Source organism: Mastomys coucha, unplaced genomic scaffold (genome assembly GCF_008632895.1).
Source record: "Mastomys coucha isolate ucsf_1 unplaced genomic scaffold, UCSF_Mcou_1 pScaffold20, whole genome shotgun sequence".
Classification (NCBI taxonomy): Eukaryota; Metazoa; Chordata; class Mammalia; order Rodentia; family Muridae; genus Mastomys; species Mastomys coucha.
This window is the reverse complement of record NW_022196903.1, coordinates 111641840-111664513: the sequence shown is the minus strand read 5'-3', so window position 1 is coordinate 111664513 and position 22674 is coordinate 111641840. Positions and strand designations below refer to the sequence as shown.

General features: G+C 40.3%; 1 protein-coding gene across 4 annotated transcripts in view; it reads left to right on the top strand.

The window, feature by feature from the left end:
* The window catches only part of Ankrd30a (ankyrin repeat domain 30A), a 65894-nt gene that overhangs the window by 34128 nt on the left and 9092 nt on the right, over positions 1-22674 (top strand). For all 4 annotated transcript variants that reach the window (XM_031383117.1, XM_031383116.1, XM_031383118.1 and 1 more), the window contains 11 exons: positions 2502-2645; positions 5161-5194; positions 5466-5607; positions 7983-8196; positions 9763-9946; positions 10616-10753; positions 12354-13310; positions 14692-14844; positions 18191-18261; positions 18812-18905; positions 20758-20870. In XM_031383117.1, coding sequence (XP_031238977.1) covers positions 2502-2645; positions 5161-5194; positions 5466-5607; positions 7983-8196; positions 9763-9946; positions 10616-10753; positions 12354-13310; positions 14692-14844; positions 18191-18261; positions 18812-18905; positions 20758-20870 — 2244 coding nt within the window. The remainder of the gene's footprint in view (positions 1-2501; positions 2646-5160; positions 5195-5465; positions 5608-7982; positions 8197-9762; positions 9947-10615; positions 10754-12353; positions 13311-14691; positions 14845-18190; positions 18262-18811; positions 18906-20757; positions 20871-22674) is intronic.

Below are 22674 nucleotides of genomic sequence, written 5' to 3'. Positions count from 1 at the left end.
GACTCCTGACGATGTTGGGTTTAATTCTGGCTGCAGCAGCAGGACAGACAAACTTGCCAGTAAGTGGAGGCAAGCTGGCAAAAACCAGTTTTTTCTTCCATCCCTTTCATGGAGGCTGCCACCAGTAGTTATGATCCAGATGGGCATTTCCAGATGTGGTCGGGTTGGTAGCCAAGATCAGCTGTCACAGATGCGTGTGAGCTCTAGTCACATTGTTACTTTGTTCTGTTTCCTTAGACTTGTGTGTGAGCTCTCCTCTCATCATTGCTTTGTTGTTAGACTTGTTCTGCTGAACTCTCCCAGCATTGTTGACTTCTGTGATCTCGGGTGTGTTCCTCTTTCCCTCAGGCAGAAGTATCCGCTGTAGAGCTGCCTTAGTAGTCAGCCATCTCTCTAATTGCTTTTTATCATGAAAAGATTTTCTTTATCCTTCTGTTCTAATGGATGGTTTTGCTGGATATAGTTGTCATCTTCCAGACCATGGAATGGATCTTTCAGTTCCTTCTGGCCTTACAAGTGTTGTGTCAAATATTCTTTGGTCCTGCCTTTTTATGTGACTTGACCCTGCTCACAGCTTTCTTTATTCTTGTTTTTTTAAGTATTATTTATTTATTATTATTTATACGAGTACAATGTAGCTGTCTTCAGACACACACCAGAAGAGGGCATCAGATCCCATTACAGATGGTTGTGAGCCACCATGTGGTTGCTGGGAATTGAACTCAGGACCTCTGGAAGAGCACAGTCAGAGATCTTAACTGCGGAGCCATCTCTCCACCCTATTCTTGGTTTTTTATGCTTTCACTGTAGTGTGTCACAGGGAGTTTCTTTTCTAATCCTGTTTCATCAAGTTCTGTAGGCTTCTTATACTTGGATGGACATCTCTTTCTCAAGGTTTGGGAGATTACCTTACACCTCCACTGTGGTATTATGTGTCCTCTGTAGATGCCCATAATTTGAAGGTTTGTTCTTTTCATGGTGTCCCAAAGTGCATTCACGTTCATACCACCACAATATCTGTATTTTCTTCAGGTCTTGGCTCCCTCTCTCTGCACCCTTGGGGTATATTCCTATCCTCTGCGTTGTCTGAGCAGTTATAACCATGCTTTTGAATTTATTGCCTAGATGATCTGGGTCATCTCTCAGTGGTGTTTACTGCTGTGGAGCTAGTAATCTGGGGCACACACAACTGGGTTTTTATGTTTATTTCTGTGCAGGAACTTTCACACCTAAGAATTTGTATCGTTCTTTCCTTGGCTCAACTGTCTTTCTTTTTGCAATGTAGCATATACAGTGCTCCGAGGAGGGTTCGGTTGTAAGCATTGAGACTTGGTTTGTTTTGTGGCACTTGTATTGACGGCTGCAGGTCTGAGAGAGGCCTACTGTTTTCACAAATGGACTTTATCCAACATTACCCCCTTCTGCTCCTTCTACTGCCTTCTAGTGTGACTCCAAGTGTGTTTGCTCTACCTTAAGTAAACTGGCCAGTGAGCAATTGGGAGAGGAGCTCTTGGAGAGCTGGGTGTATAGTCAGGTGGCAATGGAGTTGGGAGGGAAGGAACCCATGTGGGAACCCTTATAGGGTGTGAAGGAACAGGCTTAGTATAAGGGATGGGGTTGAAAAATCCTGGAGGAGCCAGAGGGCCTGGCAGCACTTAGCCTTGGATCTCTGAGAAAGCTCCGGCAGGGGAAGTCAGAGAAGAAGCCTGTAGAGTGGGGAAGGGCAGAGCCTGAACAAGGGAGGTCATGAAAGAGAGAGGTGGGGAGGCTCTGGATGAGCAGGGCCACCTGGTAGTGTAAGGAAAGGGAAGTCTTAGTGGATCCCAGTGGGTCTGTACAATACATGGAGCAGGCCTACTGTGGGGTGGATTGTTGGGGAAGCTATTCCTGGATAGGCGGGGTAGGAATGAACAGACCTTGCTAGAGGCAAGGTGAGGGATACCTTGTATGTGTAAAAGCAATCTCAATTGCCCATTGGCAAATTCAAACATTTTTTTTTTATTTATTCATTTGTTTGTTTACTTATGTTTCTGAGCATGCACTACATTTAGAAACAAAGCTAAAAGTATAGCCCAGCCTTATGTGTTCCTCTTGTCTAACAGTCACGGTAGGCAGAGAGCTGCAGCCTTGGGCGTAGTGTTCGGGTTAGTTTACCCGCCTCTTGCTGTTTGCTTGTGTTTAACTCTCGTGTTCCTACAAAGCACCCAGTCTTTGTGCTGTGTCCTGTCTGCTCTGTAAAATGGCTTCTGCTGCTTTCATTTCCCAGTGAGCTCTTCTCTTGTGATTTTACCTCTTCTGAAAAATTTTCCTTGTGCTCAGTCAGATAAAGCATCTCACAGATCAACGCTGACACATCACACGTCAGTCACATCACATCAATCCGCTTGTGGTTCAAGAGTGCGCAGAGTCAGAGTTCTACCAAAATTGATTTTCTTTTATTCTTTGCCAGTAGAATTATTTTTAAAAGACATTTTTTAAAGAAATGATTTGTTTTTAAATAGTGGTCCTGCCTTGCTTATGAAGGAAGCAAAGAAACTGGAAACTGAAAAATGGGCAGTGACTGAGAGAGCTGGCTTCCCCACTGGTGGCTCACTACACATGCAGGATGGTTCCCACTGGAGTGACACGGACCAAAGTGAATCCAGGTAAAATACTCATCAGATTTCTATGCTGGGAATGATAATAGAAACGTGGGTAATGACTGAAGAAAATGTGTGATGTAATAATCTTGTTTAAAATCAGAATGTGTAGTTTCAGGAATGATCCAGCAGATGTCTCTACTTAACTCAGTGTCATCTGGTCTGTATGTCTATGTTACTAACACTTTGATCCAAATGTAATAGCAACTCTGGAGGCAGAAGCAGGCAGATCTGTAACATAGGCCAGCCTGGTCTATAGAGAGTTCCAGAACAGCCAGGGTTACACAGAGAAACCCTGACTTGAAACAACAACAACAGAAAGATTTATTTCAAAATTGTGGAGGTACAACTTTTTTTATTTAGAAAGTGTTTACAAGATTCAGAAATTATTAATAATTACAAGTAGTAGTAAAAAAATAATATGGATTCATTTGCTACTGTGTCAGTATAAAACTCTTAGAGATAGATAGGCCTGTTTCCACACTGTGTAGCATGCTCCTGGGTTTGCTGGGCGTCATGGTTTGAATATGCTTGGCCAGGCACTATTTGAAGCTGTGGCCTTGTTGGAATAGGTGTGTCACTGTGGGTATGGGCTTTAAGACCCTCATCCTAGCTGCCTGGAAGTCAGTCTTCCACTAGCAGCCTTCAGATGAACATGTAGAACTCTCAGCTCCTCCTGCACCATGCTTGCCTGAACACTGCCATGCCCCCTCCTTGATGATAATGGACTGAACCTCTGAACCTGTAAGCCTGCCCCAATGAAATGTTGTCCTTATAAGAGTTGCCTTGGTCTAACTGGGCAATGGTGGCCCATGCCTTTAATCCCAGAACTTGGGAGGCAGAGGTAGATAGATTTCTGAGTTCGAGGCCAGCCTGGTCTACTGAGTGAGTTCCAGGCCAGCTAGAGCTATACAGAGAAACCCTGTCTCAAAAAACCAAAAAATAAAAAAATAAAATAAAGTAAAATAAAACAAACTAAAACACTGGGTCTGCCACTGATCTGCTGTGTCCTCTAGAGCTTTTCTTTGCCCCACTTTATAAAATGCCTACTGCATCTTAACCTGTCTCACAGGATTGTGAGGAATACAGTGAGGTTAGCACATAATGCTTACAGTAATACACAGTAATTGTGGGTCCAGAAAAGGCTACATTTTAACATCATTTAAAAAAAAAAAACAAAAACAAAACAAAGCCAGGCAGTGGTGGTGCACGCCTTTAATCTTAGCACTTGGGAGGCAGAGGCAGGCAGATTTCTGAATTCAAGGCCAGCCTGGTCTACAGAGTGAGATCCAGGACAGCTAGGGCTACACAGAGAAACCGAAAAATGGAAAAACCAAAACAAACAAACAAACAAACAAACAGTGTTTCTGGGGCCTAGAAAGAAAGATGGCTCAGTGATTAAAAGCACTGGCTGCTCTTCCAGAGGATCTGAGTTCAATTCCCAGCAACCACATGGTAGTTCATGACAATCTAAAAGAGATCTGATGCCCTCAAATAAATAAATAAATAAATAAATAAATTTTTAAAGATGTTTCCAGTCCAGGTATGGTTGTTTATGTTTATAATTCAAGGCTAAGGCAGGGGGACATCATGAGTTCAAAGCCAGCCAGGAACACATAATAAATTCTACACTTACCTCCTCTACAGAGTTACCTGCTGTGGGCAGACCTGTCGACATTTACCTTATCTCAAAAACAAAGTGGTTTCCTGCGTAAGAACTTCTGAAGCACCTTTCCAGATAGGTTGTAGTGCCCACAGTTGACAGTGACAATGACAAATGGGGCCAGCCATAGGGCTTAGAGGATGAAAGCACTTGCCACCAGCCTGAGGCCCTAAGTCTGATTCCCAGAACACACATGGCTGCAGGAGAAAACTGCTCATACACATTGTTCTCTGACCTCCTCACTTGCGTTATAATGCACATTTATTTATGCATGTTCATATGCGCTCACGCACATACACATACACACATACACAATAGAAAGAAAAGTAAAAGATTTTCTTAGGGGTGTCTTTTTCTATCAAAGCAGGTAATGTGTTTTTCCATTTTCTGTGATCATTGGAACTTTGACCTGAGTTTAATTCTTTCTGGCCTGGGGATATGGCACAGGCAGTAGAGAGCTTGCCTAGAATACACAGAACCCTGTATCTAATGACTAACAACCAACTAAGGGCCTTCCTGGTACACAGTTCAGACCCCAGCACTGGGGGTTGAGGCTGGAGGCTCAAGGTCATCCTCAACTGATTAAAAGAAATATGTGTGTATTTTCAATTTCTTATGATAGTAATAATTATTTTTATCTCTTTCTCTCTGTTTATAATTAAACCCCCTATAGAAAATTATTTTAAAAAATTTAAAAAAAGAAAATTATTATATTTTAAATATCTGTAAACTTTATTAGTGAAAGAAATGTTTCAAATGTAGATGTTTTGTCTAAAAGCCAATAATCCTATATATTCTTTATATTTTACATAATATTAGTCTTAAAGGATTCTTATGGTTCTTTTTTTTTAATTTTAGGCCCACAAAGAAAACATCTAATAAAAATGACAAGGTAATGTAAAAAGAATAAAAAAAAACAATATTTTGTTTTAAAATATGAGGTAATGCTTAAAATTATAAGTTAAAAGATATAAAAGACAAAGTGAAAACAGAGGACCTTGTTATCAGGTAAGAAAACAGTGGCAGTGGACAACAGTGTCCTTTTGACTACAGTTGAGTTCCCTTAGAAAGTGCCTCTTTCTGCTTGTATAAACAGACAGCTTATATATTACATGTATAGTGTAACCATCAGGGAACAGTTTAAAATAGTGTTTATTTTACAGGACAGCAAGCAGACAGCTGCTGTGGGCAACCTTGACGACCTTACGGAGTCCTCTGAAACTGCCTCTGAGGACCATGAGCTCCAGGGCCCTGATTTTGAGAGCATTTTGTGTGAAATCGAGCATCTCAGACTAGAGTGTAAAGGTATGGCCAATGTGTAAATGGAAGGCCTTTAAGTATGGTAATATATGCCACTTAGCTTAGCATTGCACCTCGACCCCTGATTTGTGACAGTGCTGTTCCTGTCAGAAATACTCATTAGATTAACATAATGTGTGAGCTGCTCATCATACCGTTAGCCAAAGCAATGTAGTCCCTCACACGGGACCAACATATCCAATCTTTTTGTTCATCTTGCTTTTCTTCTGTATCTTACTATCACTGGGTGATGTTACCTGGTGTGCTGGCTAGTTTTATGTCAACTTGACACAAGCTAGAGTCATCAGAGAGGAGGGAGCCTTAACCGAGCATATGCCTCCATTAGCTCTGATTATAGGCAGACCTGTAGGACATTTACTTGATTAGCGAATGATGAGAGGGTCCATCCCATTGACTAGTACTAGCCTGGGCTGGTGTTCCTGTGTTGAGCAAGTCATGATGAGCAAGCCACTGAGCAGCACCCCACCTGGACTGCCCACTGATAGACTCTGCATCAGCTCCTTCCTCCAGGTTTCTCACCTTTTACATTCCTCTCCTGATTTCCTTCCATGGTAAACAGTCATTGGAAGCCTAAACCAAACAAACCCTTTACTCCCCAAGTTGCTTTGGTCTTAGTGTTTCATCAGAACGATAGTAACCCTAAGATACCTGGCCTCTGCCTAGAATACTGTAAAACTAGAAAGCTTGCTAACCCACCTCCATCAAATATTTTTTAACTGTAATTATGTAATTGTAAAGCTTCAGATCTGATCACATGAACCCTTTGCTCAGTCCTTGAGCTTTCTCCTGTCCTTTCTGTGTTTTGGTGTCTTAGAAGTTGCAGTAGAATATTTTATTTTATTCAGTTTCAGCAAGGCATATTGATACATAAAGGGTAATTTGGTTAGTTTCAACATACGTATTAAACACATATTTTTTATTTAATTAATTGCCACACTCAGCCTAGTTAACAGGTCTATCAAAGAAGCCTCCATTTCTCCTACACTCCTTGTTAAAAAGCTGACAGATTGTTCTCCAGCATGTCCCCGTTCTGTCTTCCCCTGCTATGGTCAAAGCTATTTGACTTGAGTGAGTGACTTTATTCTCAGCCCACAGAGAACAGGTTACATTCATTTAAGAAATGGTGTGTGTATTAAGATGGTCTATCCATAAAGTCATTCGCCAACTGTTTCAGTGAACAATGGTTCTGCTTGGAGGGTGACACAGACATTAGATGAGGATAAGAATTTGGTTCATTAGCTGTGATAATTTGGAAAAGCATTCATCTCAGAGAAAGAGTAACTTATAAAGTCCTCTTCTTCAAACTTGATGCAAGAGTAACAAATGTCAAGCAAAGCATTCAGTCTCACTTTGTTGTTCTCCTACAAGCCACCTCCCTAGTTAATCATCTATGTTTCTTTTGGGTATATAAATACTTTTGAAATATATAAGCTGTTCTGAAAACCATAGTATAGTGTAAAAACATGAAATAAACAATACTACTAATAGAGAGGCTGAGATAGGAGAAGCAAGATTTCAAGACCCTTATATAGATTTTAAACTCTACTAAATACAAAACAAACAAAAAGACTTTATATATTTATGTTCATTTAAGAAAATACTAGCAGTGATGTATTATTTTGAAGTATACAGTTAATATGTTTGGAGTTATTTAAAATTTATATTGAGAAAAATGTATTTTCACTATTGCTGTAGACGAGCATCTACATAAGAGAAGAGTGTTAAATTGATTGTTGTTTTATATCAAACAACTTTTATAATACTTATTTTTATTGTTATAATATTTTATAAATTTTAAGGAATATGACAAAAAAGATATTGTAGGTATTGAAAGGGGGATCTCTGGGAGGAGCAGTGGTACAAAAGGGAAACAAGAATATGATTCAATTCTATTTAATTAAAGTATGTTTTTAAGTGTTAATAAATTCAGATAAATTGAAATTATGTAACTTTTCTCATCATAATGCAATAAAAGTTTAAAAAAAAAAAAAAGGTATTTTATCTGTCTTCATTTGGGTTGTGGGAACGTGGCTCCATAACTGTTACCTCATCTCGGCTAAAAGCAGATTGAAACAGCCTCATTAAATGCTTTTCTGTTTTAAATCTAACATGGAATGTTTGACTGAGTTTAGTTTAATGTGAAGATCTCCAGTTCTATCCAGTTTTATAAGAACAACCTCATTGTGTAGAAAATTCCCCATTTTCCTTTAAGCTGGTATAGAGCAAGGGTCACCTATGTTCCTTGCAGAGCCTAGTGTGACAGGTTCCACATTGTAGGCACTTAGTGTGAGTGAATGCAAGCATGCAGGCTTCTAATACGCACACTCATTTATCTGTCTCTTATTTTTCTCCTGATTCAGATACTGTTAGTCTATTGAAAATCCGGGACGCCATTTATTCATATAAAAGATTAGTAGAAGTTAAAAGAAGCCACTGTGAACTACTTACAGGAAAACTGAAAAGAGTGGAAAACAAATGTAAAGGATTACAGAAGGAAATGTCAGAGACAGAAGAAATCAAGTCCCGGTTGGAGCATGAAAAGGTCGGATGGGAACAGGAGCTATGCAGGCTGAGGTGTGCTGTCCGTCCTATTTATTAGTGTTAATGTTCCGTCACACTCACTTATTCATATATGAGCGTATACACCTTGGCAAGTCTGTGGAAGTCGGGTGCTAACTTGGGGGGGGTTGGTCTCCTTCCGCCATGTGGGTCCTAGAGATCCAACTGAAGTAGTCTGGCTTAGAGCAGGTGTCTTTGCCCTCTGACCCATGTCCCCAGCCATGATAGCTCAGCTTTGAAGGCATGGTAGAGCCTTTTCAACAGCCTGTTCTGCAGGTTCATGTGGTGGGCTATACTTCCTGATTTACATAGGTTGAACCATCCTTAAATCTCTGGGATGAAGCCAACTTAATCATGGTGGATGATCTTTTTGGTATGTTTTTTAATTTGATTAGCATATCTTAATGGGAATTTTTGCATCTGTGTTCATCAGGTAGATTGATGGATACATTTCCTTTGTTGGTGTTTCTTCATCTGATTTAGCTATCAGTGCAGTGCCAGCTTCATAAAGAGAATTTCCTTTAAAAAAAATTACTTAATTTATTTCCCTTTTCTTTGTTATAGAATTAGTTTTAGTTCTTTAAAGCTGTGATAGAGTTCTGCAGTGGATTCATCTAGACCTAGGTTTTATTCTTGTTTTGGTCTCATTGCTAATGGGGGATCTATTTACATTTTGAAATCTCTTTTTGGCTTAATGTTGGTATGTCACATACATTATGAAATTTCATCAGTTTCTTTCAGATTTTCCAGTTGATGAAATAAAGATTTTGAAAGTATATCCTTATTACTCTATGGATAGAAAAAAATATCCATTTCTGTTTCTAATTTTGTTAATTTGGATATTCTTTTTTAACTTGACTAAAGCTTTGGTGTATGTGTTATATGGAACATTAGAAGGTGCTGTCTTAAGATGTAATGCTTTAGGGAGGCCTGAAATATTTCATAAAGATAAAAATTTTACTTCTGGTATACAGTGTAATCTTTATAACTAATACCTTTTAAGCAATTAAGTTTAAATTGTTTGTTTTGATTAAGAAGTAAATACAACTGTATAAAAAGATAATTTCCTTTTTTAAAAAATTTACTTCATGAGTTTGGAAGTTTTGTCCACATGCATGTCTATGCATTACATGTGTGCAGTGACTGTGGAGGCCAGCGAGGGGCATCGGATCCTTTAGAACTGTTGCTATAGATGGTTGTAAACTATCATGTGGATGCTCTGAAGTGAACTGGAGTCCTGGAAGAAGAGCAGCCAGTGCGCTAACCACTGAGCCATCTCTCTCCCTACAAAAGATAATTTTCAACTTGTTACTTTACTGAATGAGTTCAAAATTCCTTTTCACTATTATTTACCTGACTTCTAGAAACTTGCTAATTAAAGTTTTTATTCATCCTTATTATCATCAAGAGCATATGGGCTTTAGAAGAGAAAGAAATTGAACTCATGGATCATAAAGCAGAAAAAATTATTTAACAGAAGTTTTATTAGGATAGTACATTACCATGTTGAGGTCCAGATTACAAAGTGATATTTGTTTTGTATAAACAAGTTAATTTTAAGATGAGCATGTTTAACTTCAGATTTGCACTGAAACAAGAGGAAGAGAAGAGGAGAAGTGCAGATCAGCTTTCTGAGAAAACCGTGGAGCAGCTTAGAAGGAAAGGCGAGCAGTGTCAGAGTGAGGTGGAAGCCAGGCAGCAGCTTGAAGTCTCTCTCCGAACCCTGGAGATGGAGCTGAAGACAGTGAAAAGTCATCTCAACCAGGTAAGCTAAACCGTGGGAAAAATGTCTCTCCTACCTTTCATTGTTTTACTTTAACGTAACTTTAATTATATAAGTGCATTTACACACATGCATACATGTATATATCTCCATGTGCCACTTGAGATCTGCCAGTGTCCTTATTACGGCAGCATCATGAGCATGACAGACATCAGCTTCATCACTAGTTGATGTAACTGTGTGGAGCTGCCAGGATGTATACAGCCCACTGTTGACCAATGGCACCTTGTGCTGTGAGGAAATCTTAACATAGATAGCTGAAATTATTTATTGTGGCTCTTGGAAACACATGAGTACTACATATATCTTTTCAAAGTGAAATAATGGAAGGTAAGTTTAATCTGGAAAATAAAGTTAGTTTAGCACTCTTAAAAAAATAAGAGCTGACTTTGAAACTGTTAAAACTACTTAAATGTTTGTAATAAACTGTAGTTTACAATACACTTTCCACCTGTAGGAAGTGGTTGTGCTTTTTTAAGTGATTTAACTATAATATGAAGTACAAATTGAGTGTTTTGTGTGGGTTCCTCATGTTTTCATTGGCTGTCTCTAGTTTGTTTTTAATGTTCAAGCCCTAAGTAAGCTTTTAGATACCATGTCCACAACAGGCACAGAGGTATGAGATTGAAAACTCCATCACTGTGTCTCTAGGTCTTAGAGGAACGAAATGAGACTCAGAGGCAGCTTTCCCGAGAACAGAATGCCAGAATGTTACAAGATGGGATTCTTGCAAATCACCTCTGCAAGCAAAAAGAGATAGAAATGGCGCACAGGAAGGTGACCTCTGAGGTACGTTCTGTAGTTTTCAAAAGATGTGTGCACTTCTGTATTTACATATTTTCAGAACCAGCCTTATGGTCCACAGAGCACACAGAGGATCTCTAAACCATATGTGTGCATACATAATAAACCTGTTCCGGGAGGTTTCCTGCTGTCTGAAGTAACATAAAGGAATAAATGTTTTCGTGAGGGAGCACTAACCACAGCATAGGGGACTGGGGAATTCTGCAGCTTGTTACACTTTTTTTTTTTTAAAGGAGAGAACAAATGTCTCCTGTTTTGTTTGTTTGTTTGTTTGTTTTAAGATTTATTTTTTTATGTGTGAGTACACTGTTGCTCTCTTCAGACACACACCAGAAGAGGGCATCAGATCTCATTACAGATGGCTGGGAATTGAACTCAGGACCTCTGGAAGAGCAGCCAGTGCTCTTAACCACTGAGCCATCTCTCCCGCCCAGCTTGTTACATTTCAATCTTTCCTTTTCACAGTGGTGGTGACAACAGCTCACGCACGTGTGCAGGCATACTTATTTGTATAGTGCTTATTTTTAGCATTTATCAATAAATGTGATTTCAATGACTAAAAATAGTGTTAGAAAAGTCTTTCTGGATTAAAAAGAACTAAAAGAGCTTTGGGAAATTTCTTCTGTGTAAATTAAAGAAGTAAGGGTCTTACTATAGACTGATTATTATTATCAGTGTAAACCTGATTTTTTTTTTTTGCATGTGTGTAGAATGTTTGTGTGTTCACATTCATTTGTGAGTACATGTGTGCATTCACGTAGAGGTTGATGGTAGGTGTCCTTTTGGTCTCTCTGCACTTCACATATTGATGCAGGGGCTCTCTCTGAACCTACTTGGCTAGTTCACCAAGTCAGCTTGCCTAGGGGAATCTCCCATCGTGGCTTCCCATGTACTGGGGTTGCAGGTGGGTTGCCGGTCACCGCAGCACTTACACAGGTGCTGGGGACCTTGCTGTGGTCCTCATGGGTTGCCGGTCACCGCAGCACTTACACAGGTGTTGGGGACCGTGCTGTGGTCCTCATGGGCTGCCGGTCACCGCAGCACTTACACGGGTGTTGGGGACCGTGCTGTGGTCCTCATGGGCTGCCAGTCACCGCAGCACTTACACGGGTGTTGGGGACCGTGCTGTGGTCCTCATGGGCTGCCGGTCACCGCAGCACTTACACAGGTGTTGGGGACCGTGCTGTGGTCCTCATGGGCTGCCAGTCACCGCAGCACTTACACAGGTGTTGGGGACCGTGCTGTGGTCCTCACTTGCATGAAGCTAGCTCCTGATGTGAAATGTGGGCAAATTTAATAATCTTGGGCTTGGTGCCTGAAGCCAGTTGTAATTCAGAGAAAGGCTTTCCCAGTGCTAAGTTTATTAAAAAGTATTTCTCTCTTAATTTCATAAAGTCATTGTCTCCTATTACATTTATGAAGTTTTAGGAATTATACTTCTATAAGCTCAGAAATTAGCTTACTTTTCTAGTTGTTATATGTGTTTCAGCACTTAGGTTGAAGAAGTTTACATGCTGTTCTTGGATTCTCTATGAAATTGTGACATCTCATAGACTGCTAGATAAATGTTCCTTTCCTTACTTAGGTTTCTGTTAGTCATGAAAAAGAAAAAGATCTATTGCATAAAAACCAGAGGCTGCAGGATGAAGTTGCTATGGTAAGACTGGAAATGGACACAATAAAAAACCACAACCAGGAGAAGGAAAAGAAATATCTTGAAGATATTAAGATTGCAAATGAGAAGAATGATAATCTTCAAAGGATGATAAAGCTGAATGAAGAAACATTTACAAAAACAATATTCCAGTATAGTGGACAGCTTAATAGTCTTAAAACTGAGAACACCATGCTGAGTTCTAAGCTGGACAATGAAAAACAAACTAAGGAGAGATTGGAAACAGACATCGAGTCCTTCCGGTCTAGACTGGCTTCTGCCCTGCACGATCATGCTGAGATTCAGGCAGCAAAAAGAGACCTAGAAACTGCTTTCCAGAGAGCAAGAGATGAGTGGTTTCGTTCGAAAGACAAGATGAATTTTGATATGTCTACCCTCCGAGATAACAATGAGGTTCTCTCCCAACAACTTTCTAAAACTGAGAGAAAATTGAATAGCCTAGAAATCGAGTTTCATCACACAAAAGATGAGCTTAGAGAGAAGACACTGGCGTTAAAGCATGCGCAGAGAGACCTGAACCAGACACAGTGCCAGATGAAGGAGGTGGAGCACATGTTTCAGGATGAGCAAGGGAAAGTGAGTAAATACATGGGGAAGCAGGAGTCCATAGAGGAGAGGCTAGCCCAGCTGCAGAGTGAGAACATGCTGCTCCGACAGCAGCTGGACGATGCCGCCAACAAGGCAGAGAGCAAAGACAAGACAATAGTCAACATCCAAGACCAGTTCCAGGATGTGCTGAACAGATTCCAAGCCGAGAGTCAGAAACACAGCCTGAGGCTAGAAGACAGAAATCAGGAGTTAATCATTGAGTGCAGTCATCTAAAAGAAAGAATGTGTCAGTACGAGAATGAGAAAGCAGAAAGAGAAGTAAGTAACAGAGAAGAGAAGTATAATTTAAACTCTCATTTATTTCTGTCTCACAGGTATGGGTGTGCACCTGCCTGTATGTCTGTGCACTGTATGCATGCCGAATGTTTGCGGAGGCCAGGCAATGGCATCAGATAGATCCCTTGGAATAGGAGTTACTTATTGTCTTAGTCAGGGTTTCTATTCCTGAACAAACATCATGACCATGAAGCAAGTTGGGGAGGGAAGGGTTTATTTAGCTTACTTCCATATTGCTGTTTATCATCAAGGAAGTCAGGACTGGAACTCAAGCAGGTCAGGAAGCAGGAGCTGATGCAGAGCCATGGAGGGATGTTCTTTACTGGCTTGCTTAGCCTGCTCTCTTTTAGAACTCAAGACTTCCAGCCCAGGGATGGCACCACCCACAAGGGGCCCTACCCCCTTGATCACTAATTGAGAAAAAGGCCCCACAGCTGGATCTCATGGAGGCACTTCCCCAACTGAAGCTCCCTTCTCTGTGATAACTCCAGCCTGTGTCAAGTTGACACACAAAACCAGCCAGTACACGTATGGTCACAAACCGCCATGCGGGTGCTAGGAATCGAACCAGGTTCTCTGGAATAACAATCACTGCTCTTAACCACTTAGCCATCTCTCCAACCTCAAGAAAGATAAATATTTTTAAAACATCTCAACGGGAAATTCAAAATACTGTTTGTTCATACTAAATGTTAAGTGTAGCTAAATATAAAAAAATGTATTGGCTCTGCCCAAAAGTGGGCAGAATCTTTTGGTGCTTGACATAAGGACAGTAACTGAAGACCAAGCACAGAAACACAAGGACCTCATGATATTCCTTATAATAAAGAATCTTAATAAGCTAATTTCTTAAAAGCTCCAAAGTATAATAGTGGTTTTTGGAGCTGGAGGTGAGATGAGGAGGAAGGTGTGACAGGAGGTATGGGTCAGTGGGTCAGTGAGTGGGTCAGTTACAGTGAAGCGCAGGAAACGTGGAGCTACTGAACGATAACGTACCCAGTATTTCAAACATCTAGAAGAAATGATTTCACCATAAAGAAATGATCAATGTTTGAAACCATAACTGTGTTTAACTTGATTTAAGCGCTAGATAATATGTGCATGTATCAAAACAGTATGTACACTATTTACACTTAAAAGTTAAAAGATGTACAGTTAAAAGATGAAATTTTTAAATATGAATAAATTAAAAATAAAATGTATAAAAAAGTTTCATAATGTAGAATTCATCCCTGCCAGCCCCACTGGCACACACTAATACACTACTATATGCAGTGATATTCCTCAGAGTGTGTGAAGAAATAAATGGTGTTAATATATGTTGTAATATGTTTTATAAAATTAGTAACAAATGTCTTATCAGGTCGTTGTGAGGCAACTCCAGCAAGAACTGGCCGATACTCTAAAAAAGCAGTCGATGTCAGAGGCTTCGCTAGAAGTTTCCTCCCGTTACCGCAGCGATTTAGAAGAGGAGGCACGAGACTTAAAGAAGAAATTAGATCAGATCAGATGTCAGGTACATATGCCTCCTCGTGGCAGTGGGGGGCAGAGGACAGCTTGTGGGGTCTGCCCTCGTCTTCCATCACATGATCTCTCAAGGTCTGGCTGGTATCACTGGCCACAGACACCTTTAACCTCACTCACTGGCCCCATTTTTTTCCTAAAATTTCATCTTTCTTTAATATATTTATCCTTGTGGAAATTGAGAGCTATATTTCATTCCTCAGAGATTTTTCTATTCCAATTGAGATGAAGTAGGTTAAACTCAGATGCTGTTTATGGAAAGTTCCAGCAAATCTGCCTCCTTTTTACCCCCACTTTTGTGAGTGGATACAGTACCTTTGAAACTTATTTCATGAATTTCAAGATAAGTTGTACAGGAAGGCCATATATGTTGCTCAGAAATGCAGATGTCAGCCAGGTGTGGTACACACCTGTAATGTATTTGGAGGACTGAGTTCGAGGTTGGCCTGGAAAAGTCTGAATGTTACTGAGGAGTGTGGTCAGGTGTGATGCTTGCCTCGAACACTGAGTCCTATGCTCATTCCTCTGGGCCAGAAATAAACCAAAAGCAAATGTTTTAGGATAATTTAAAACCTGACTCCAAAGCTAGGCATTACTATGATTTAGAAATAAAGTCATATGGAAATATCCAGATCATATATAGTATTCATATCTAAAACAAAATGAAAACAGTGTCTGGATTCTACCATCTGTTTTGTGTGTTTGGTTTAGAATCTCTATAGCTCCAAATTGATCTACAACTAACTGCATGAAGCAGGCTGTCCTGCAACTTGCAGCTATCCTCCTGCCTCCTCCTCGCAAGTGCTGGAGTTATAAGCAGGCCCTAGTATACCTGGCTTGCAAAGTGTAACAACAGTATTGTTATCATAAACATATAATGCACAGCTCACCACTTAAAGTAAAAAATCCACATCGCAGTGTGTTTACAGATACATAGTTGTCAGCACAGCGGTGAGAACCTTGTCAGCATAGTGAATAAACGCTGCGCCTCTCAGTTGTCTCCCCTCGTTCTTTTGTCTTTCTCAGACTACTAATCCTTTTTATGTCTGTATAGAAGGTCTTTTTCCTGAGCTTTTTCTGTCATACAGTATTTCCTCCTTTTGAACGGCTCTGTTCTCAGAGCATCGGCTTCTTCCCTGTGTCCTCCGGTTGCCGTAGCTGCTGCTGCCGTCTCCCTAGTCAGTTGGCGTTGTTAGTGGTGAGTTGTGGTTTCCAGGGCACTTTACCGTTCAGCGTGCTGCGTTTCCCCTATCGCCTTGGTTACCTAGGCCCCGTGCTACCTGCACATCTTTGCCCATGCCATGTTTTTATTCATTTTTACCTCGTTTATCCAGAACTGACTCACAGTTAACATTTTTATAAGCATTCCCTAAATATACCTCACTCTTAACATCCTGATTTTTCCATTACTCTTAAATGGCTTTTGCTTCTTTGGTTGTTTGTATGAGAAGTAATCTTTTTGGGATATAAATTTACTTAGGCAGTGGGTAATGTCGGGTATGCATATACCCTTGAATAAGCTTAAAATGGTTTAGCTGAAAAGTCATTAGACTAGAATTAGGTACTTCAGACCATTACTTCTTTTGAGACTTTAAGCTGATAAGACTATCTTTTTTTTTCTGATAAGACTATTTTTTATGGTCTCGTGTATCCTAGGATGGCTTCAGACTATAATATAGCTGAGGATGGCTTTGAACTTCTGACCCTCCTGCCTCTACCTCCAAAATGCTGTAGTTATAGACAAATGACATCATGCCCAGTTTATGCCTTGCTGAGACTCAGACTCAGGGCTTCATGTGTACCAGGCAAACACTTCACCAACTGAATTTCATACCTACCCCTGTAATAAGGCTCTCACTCTAAATGTATTTTAAGGAATTGCATATGAGATGGAAAGCACATAATCTAATAGAGGAGAAATGTTCTGTCAAGCATTTTTTTTACCATGAAAAAAAAGTAAGTGCATTTGCCTTCTTTCAGTATGGGGCCAGAGTTGGAATCTGTAAGTGTATAGGAGGTGCCAACTGTGGAGCGCTGTCTGCAGCTTTTCCGATGTTCCTACTGCAGAGCCTTCCCATACCATTAGAGGACTGGCTAAAGCAACTCAGTACACTTAGGGAGGGTATTGCTCTAAGGACTTCAGCTTCTCCACAGAGCCCTAGATCTTCAGCCTCTGGTTCTCATGCGTTTACTGCTTACACCAGGAAACACAGTTTACTGCACTGTGTGATCCTTGAGTAGTATGGAGGAAAAAGAAGCTAAAAACTCAGCACGTGGACAAAGCTACTGGTAGCCAGAGAGATTTCCAGAAGCTGCAGGAAATCCTAGAGATATAGTATGGGCCTCAGTCTTCCCTTTTCCTGCCATATTGAGCTACATAGGCCATTTTGCATAGAGGACCTCTTGTATTTTTGCCATAGCACCCACCTATAATCTCACTCACTACCATGTATGCTTCAAGTACTTTATATTGTAATTAATCATCTCAGTAGTCCATTGGCTCGGCTAGGATCATGTCCATTTCACAGATGAACACACCAAGATACAGAAAGTTTGTTTGCTTAGAATCTATACATCTAACAACTGGAGGAGAGGGTTTGGACCCAGGCATTTTGGCTTCCTTGTGGATTTACCTCCACTAAAACTATTTCATAAGGCAACCAGCTATCATTAAAGTGTTATGCTAATTATAACTGGCAATTTATATGACAATTTATAGATATATAGGTAGATAGCACATGTGCATAAGAATTTTTAAAATCACAACTTACAAGATGCTGTTAGAAATTCCTGCCAAGCTGTGGTGACACATGCCTTTAATCCCAGTACTGGGAAGGCAAAGGCAGGCACATCTCTAAGTTCAAGGCCACATTAGTCTACAGAGCAAGTTCTAGGAGAGTCAGGGCCCTATCTCAAAAAAAAAAAAAAAAAATGAAGAGAGAGACAGAGAGAGAGAGACAGAGAGAGAGAGAACAAATTCTCTTTTTTGGTTTCACTAGTGTTGTTGGTTTGCATATCTGGTTGGTTACAGTTAAGATTTCCATGCTCTGCTCGCTGACCTAGCTAGGTACTAATAGACAATGATTTATAAATGGGGCTGTCAGTCACAGCAGACGTCAGTAAACTTTTCTGTAAAGGACTGGGTAATATTTTAGTTTTTGAGAGCATAAGATCCCTGTTGCAACAACTCAGTTAAATGTGCCTTCACTCCAGAGATGAGCACATGAACAATGCAGATCACGTGTATCCCTGTGTTCCTAGAAAATCCCAGCACAAGAATAAAGTGTGCAGATTTATAATAGCTTAATAGTAAAGGTTTGTTTTCTTCTTTATTCCAGTTGCAAGAGGCGCAGGATCAACACAGAGAAGCTGTACAACGTGCTGAGAAGATGGAAGACCACCTACAAAAGTACAGTTTTTTTTTAATATTTATTTGTTTATTTTATGTATATGAGTACAATTTAGCTGTCTTCAGACACACTGGGAGGAAGAGGACTTCAGATCCCATAACAGATGGTTGTGAGCCACCATGTGGATATTGGGATTTGAATTCAGGACCTTCAGAAGAACAGTCAGTGCTTTTAACCACTGAGCCATCTCTCCAGCCCCAAAGTATAATTTAAGCAGTGTGACTCCAGTGTTTAGGAAGCAAATAAGCAATATATTGTGGCCACTATATCAGTTATGATAGCAGTACCTCTAAAGCCAGAGCGTGGTCTCACCTCTGAGTTTCTCGAAGTGTATACCTTTGAGAAGGATGCAGTTAGGGGTTTAGCCTGTGCATAAAGATGTGGGCTTGATTTCTAAGCCACAAAACATAGCTAGAGAAATTATACTTGCCAAATAATCTGCTTTTCAGACCTTTAAGAATTTATTAAGTGATTCTGCTGATTTTCAGAAATTATGTGATATTTTTAAAATTGCTTTATAAATATAATTCTTTTAAAATATAATTTTAGGCTTGAACTTGAAAATTCCAAGTTCAAAATTACAGTAAAAAAGCAATCAGAGGAAATTGAACATCTTCAAGAAAACCTGTCAAGTGTGAATTTGGTAAGTGGTCCTTGTCCTGGAGTCTTTCCTGCTGAGAGGGAGGGTCTCTGCTCTGTAGAACACAACAGGCAGTCCTCTGCAGTGGGTGCTGTGGGAACACACACAGCGGGCAGTCGTCTGCAGTGGTGCTGTGAGAACACACACAGTGTGCTGTGGTGCTGTGGGTTAGCTCTGTCTCTTGGTGAAGAGATGTAATGTTGTTGTGGACATTGGGCATTGCCCCACTAGAGCTTTACAGTAAATCTTTAAATTCTAAGAAATTTAAGTTATTTGATCTAGACTTCTGAAATTTTCTAGTAATCAAAGCCTTCCACTGAGATTTTGAGAATGAATTACTTACAGTTTTTATTCATCCAGAGTAGATACCAGATCATGAATCAAGTGTTTTTCCCTAGGGATCTATGTTTTCCACTTTGAATTAAAAACAAAACAAAACAAAACAAAAAACACAAGATAGATCCATTGGACACCAACTCACAGAGCTGTTGTCACTGCTGACCTAAGCCACCAGAGTCACTGTGTGCTCTTGTATGGGTAACACACTCTTCCTAACACGATAATATGTTGATGGGTCTGTGGACTGGTGGAAGGGGCCCAGCTATAGGAGCCTTAGAGGAGTGTATTAAGAGTACAAATTTAAATTTATAGTTTGTGTCTCGTTTTGTTCTAGGTTTCTGAGACAGGGTTTCACTGCATAGCTCTGGTTGTCCTGGAAGTCAACATGTAGACCAGGCTGGCTTGGAACTCACAGAGATCCATCTACCTCTGCTTTGCAAATGTTAAAATTAAAGACACAATGCCCAGCTCCCATTTCCTTTATTTATTTCCCTTGATGGAAGGAGAGATGTGCACATGCCATGCCCTGGGTGTGGAGCTCAGAAGACAACTTAGGTTGTCTCCTTCCACTGTGTGGGTTCCAGGGATCAAACTTGATTGGTCGGGATTGGCAGCGAGCATCTTTATCCACTCGGCCACCTCACTGCCCCTGAGCATTTTGTAGCAGTGCTTCAAACTTACTAAGCTTATTCCAAAGTGATGACAGATTTCCTGTAGCATTCTAAGAAGATGATAAGAATTCAGAATAGGTAATATTTTGAAGTCATCTCTGTGAATTAAGAGTTTAATAAGGAGCCAAGAACTGTGGTTTATCCCAGCATTTGGGAGACTGAAGACAGAGAGTGGCCAAAGATGGAGCCAGCTGAGACTACATAGTCAGTTCCAAGCAAAGCTGGGTAACAGTTGATCTCTGAAAAACTTAAAGCAAAGTAAAGCAACACCAAAGCCAGCAAACAAAGCCCGAGTGCTAACATGATGGATCAGGCAGATACGAGCTCTGCGACCGGAGGCTGGAGAGATGGCTCAGTGGTTAAGGGCACTGACTGCTCTTCCAGAGGTCCTGAGTTCAGTTCCCAGCAACCATATGGTGGCTCACAACCATCTGTCAAGGGGTCCTATGCCCTCTTCTGGTGTATCTGAAGACTGTGACATTGTACTTACATAAAACAAACAAATCTTTAAAAAAATAAAAAAATAAAAAGCTCTTGCAACCAAGCCTAACCTAAACTTGATTCAGGGAACCTGTGTGCAGAAGGGAGCACTGACTCCTGAGAGCAGTCCTCTGATGCACATGCACACACACACACAAACACACAGATTCTCACAGAGACACACAGACTCACACATGCACACTCACGTATTCACACGCATGCGTGTGCACACACACAGTGACAGACACACAGGCATATGTGCAAAACACCCCCAATAGACACACAAGAGAAATACTTTTTTTAATCAAATAAAAATAAAAATTATTTTCTTTAAAAATGCTTTTTTTTTTAAATTCATTTCAAAGTCTGAAGAGGATAAGGAAAAACTGCAGAAGCTTGCGGAGTTGAAAGAGTCTCTGGAATATACTTTGGATCAAGAACAGAAGAGAAGTGGTGCATTAGAAAAGGAACTGACAGAGTAAGGGTTTTTAATGTTTCTGTCTTCTCAGCCATTGTTAACTGATTTAACTGTAATTGTACTGAAGCCTACATTCAAGTTCATTTATATCTGCATTTTCATAAGTAAATTACTTAAAATTTACTTCAGAAATTGACAAGACTGAAAGTTTTTCCTCACTAAGATACTGCATTTACTCTAAGGTTTTCTGAGACAGTGCAGTGGCTTTGGTGTCAGCTGAACTGTTGGCCAGCTTTGAGGTCTCACTTGCAATCTCTTTCATTCCTTCTCCTCATCATCTAGGAATCTGATATCTTAAAAACCTATTTGTGGTTTTCTTTAACTATATCATAAACTACCTTTATATAACATATTTTCTTTCTCTCTTTAGTTACAAAATTTTATCACAGAGAGAAAATTGTGCTGTGGGCAGCTCCCATGTGAATATGAGGTTTACATGATATTGAGCTTCTGTTTAAAATTTTTAAATGCATACATATACATAGTATATAGTCATGTTATCCTCTTGGTACTGGTACCAGAATATAGACAGAGGCCTGACTCTGAGGGTCCCTCACTCCAGTTGACCAAGGGGTAAAAGGACTGGGGAACAGAGGGCAGGGAGTTGTTCAGTATACTAACACTGGGAAGAAGTTGTGGTGCCCTGCAATCCGGGTACTGACAAGAGCGTCAGGACTATTTAGAGAAGGATTGGAAGGAAGGGAGAGCAACACACATGTGATCAAACTGGGATCCAGTTGATCATTTCCTTACACACTTGCAGACTCTTACCAGTAAAGCGGGTGCTGTCTAGGAAGAGCTTGAACCAGGCACAGTGTGTTTATAGACAGTGCCTACCATCCTAGAATCAGAGGAAGTCTGTCAGGGAAGATGGATTCAGTTCCCTCGGACTTAGAGTGTTGACAGCAGGGTCTGGAACATGATGTTGTAAAAGTGGCATTGGACAATCTTTTGATTATCTTGTCCCTGAACATCTTAACAATATGGTGTTCCTCATGGCTTGTGTCTTCAGTCTTAAAGGAGGATTGTCAGCTAGCTGTGGATAAACTCCTTAAAAGACTAACATGGCTACAGACTTGAACAAGAATGTGATCCAGGGTTGCAGACAGGATTAAGAATGACACCCAAACTTTTATCTGCTTTGAGTTTCCTACTGAACAGCCAGGGACCTAAGAGAGGAGGCAGGGCTTGCAGTAAAATTAAACTCTGAGTCTCTGCTATGGTATCATTAGGATGTACCTAGGGCACCCTACAGGTAGCAAAATCTGTGTCCCCTAAATAAAATAGTGTACTATTTGCATTTAACCTCTTCCCAGCCTCCAGTATACTGCCTCTCCTCTCTAAATTACTTAAAATACCAAAAATAGCTTAAATGTTAATTAAGTATTTATTGTCCTCTGTTGGTTACGGAATAATGGGAAAGAAAAGGATTTGTACATGTTCAGTGTAAACACAATTTTTACTTCTTCACCATTTTTAAAGCAAAATCAGTTGAATTCTTAGATATGGAGCCCTCAAGTACACAGAGCTGACTGGTTAGCTCTTGCTTACAGATGGGTATGACTTAAATACAGTGAAGTGAGCATTTGTGTTTCTGCCACCAGCACCCTCCCCCCATTGAAAATAGATTATTCTCTCATAAAATACATCCTGATTACAGTTTCTCCTCCCTCTGCTCCTCCTTGTTCCTCCCCCCCTCCCCTCCTGTCTGGACTCACTCCCTTTTTCTCTCATTGGACAGGACAGACTTCTAAGAGTTAACAACAAGCTGGGCGGTGGTGGCGCACGCCTTTAATCCCAGCAC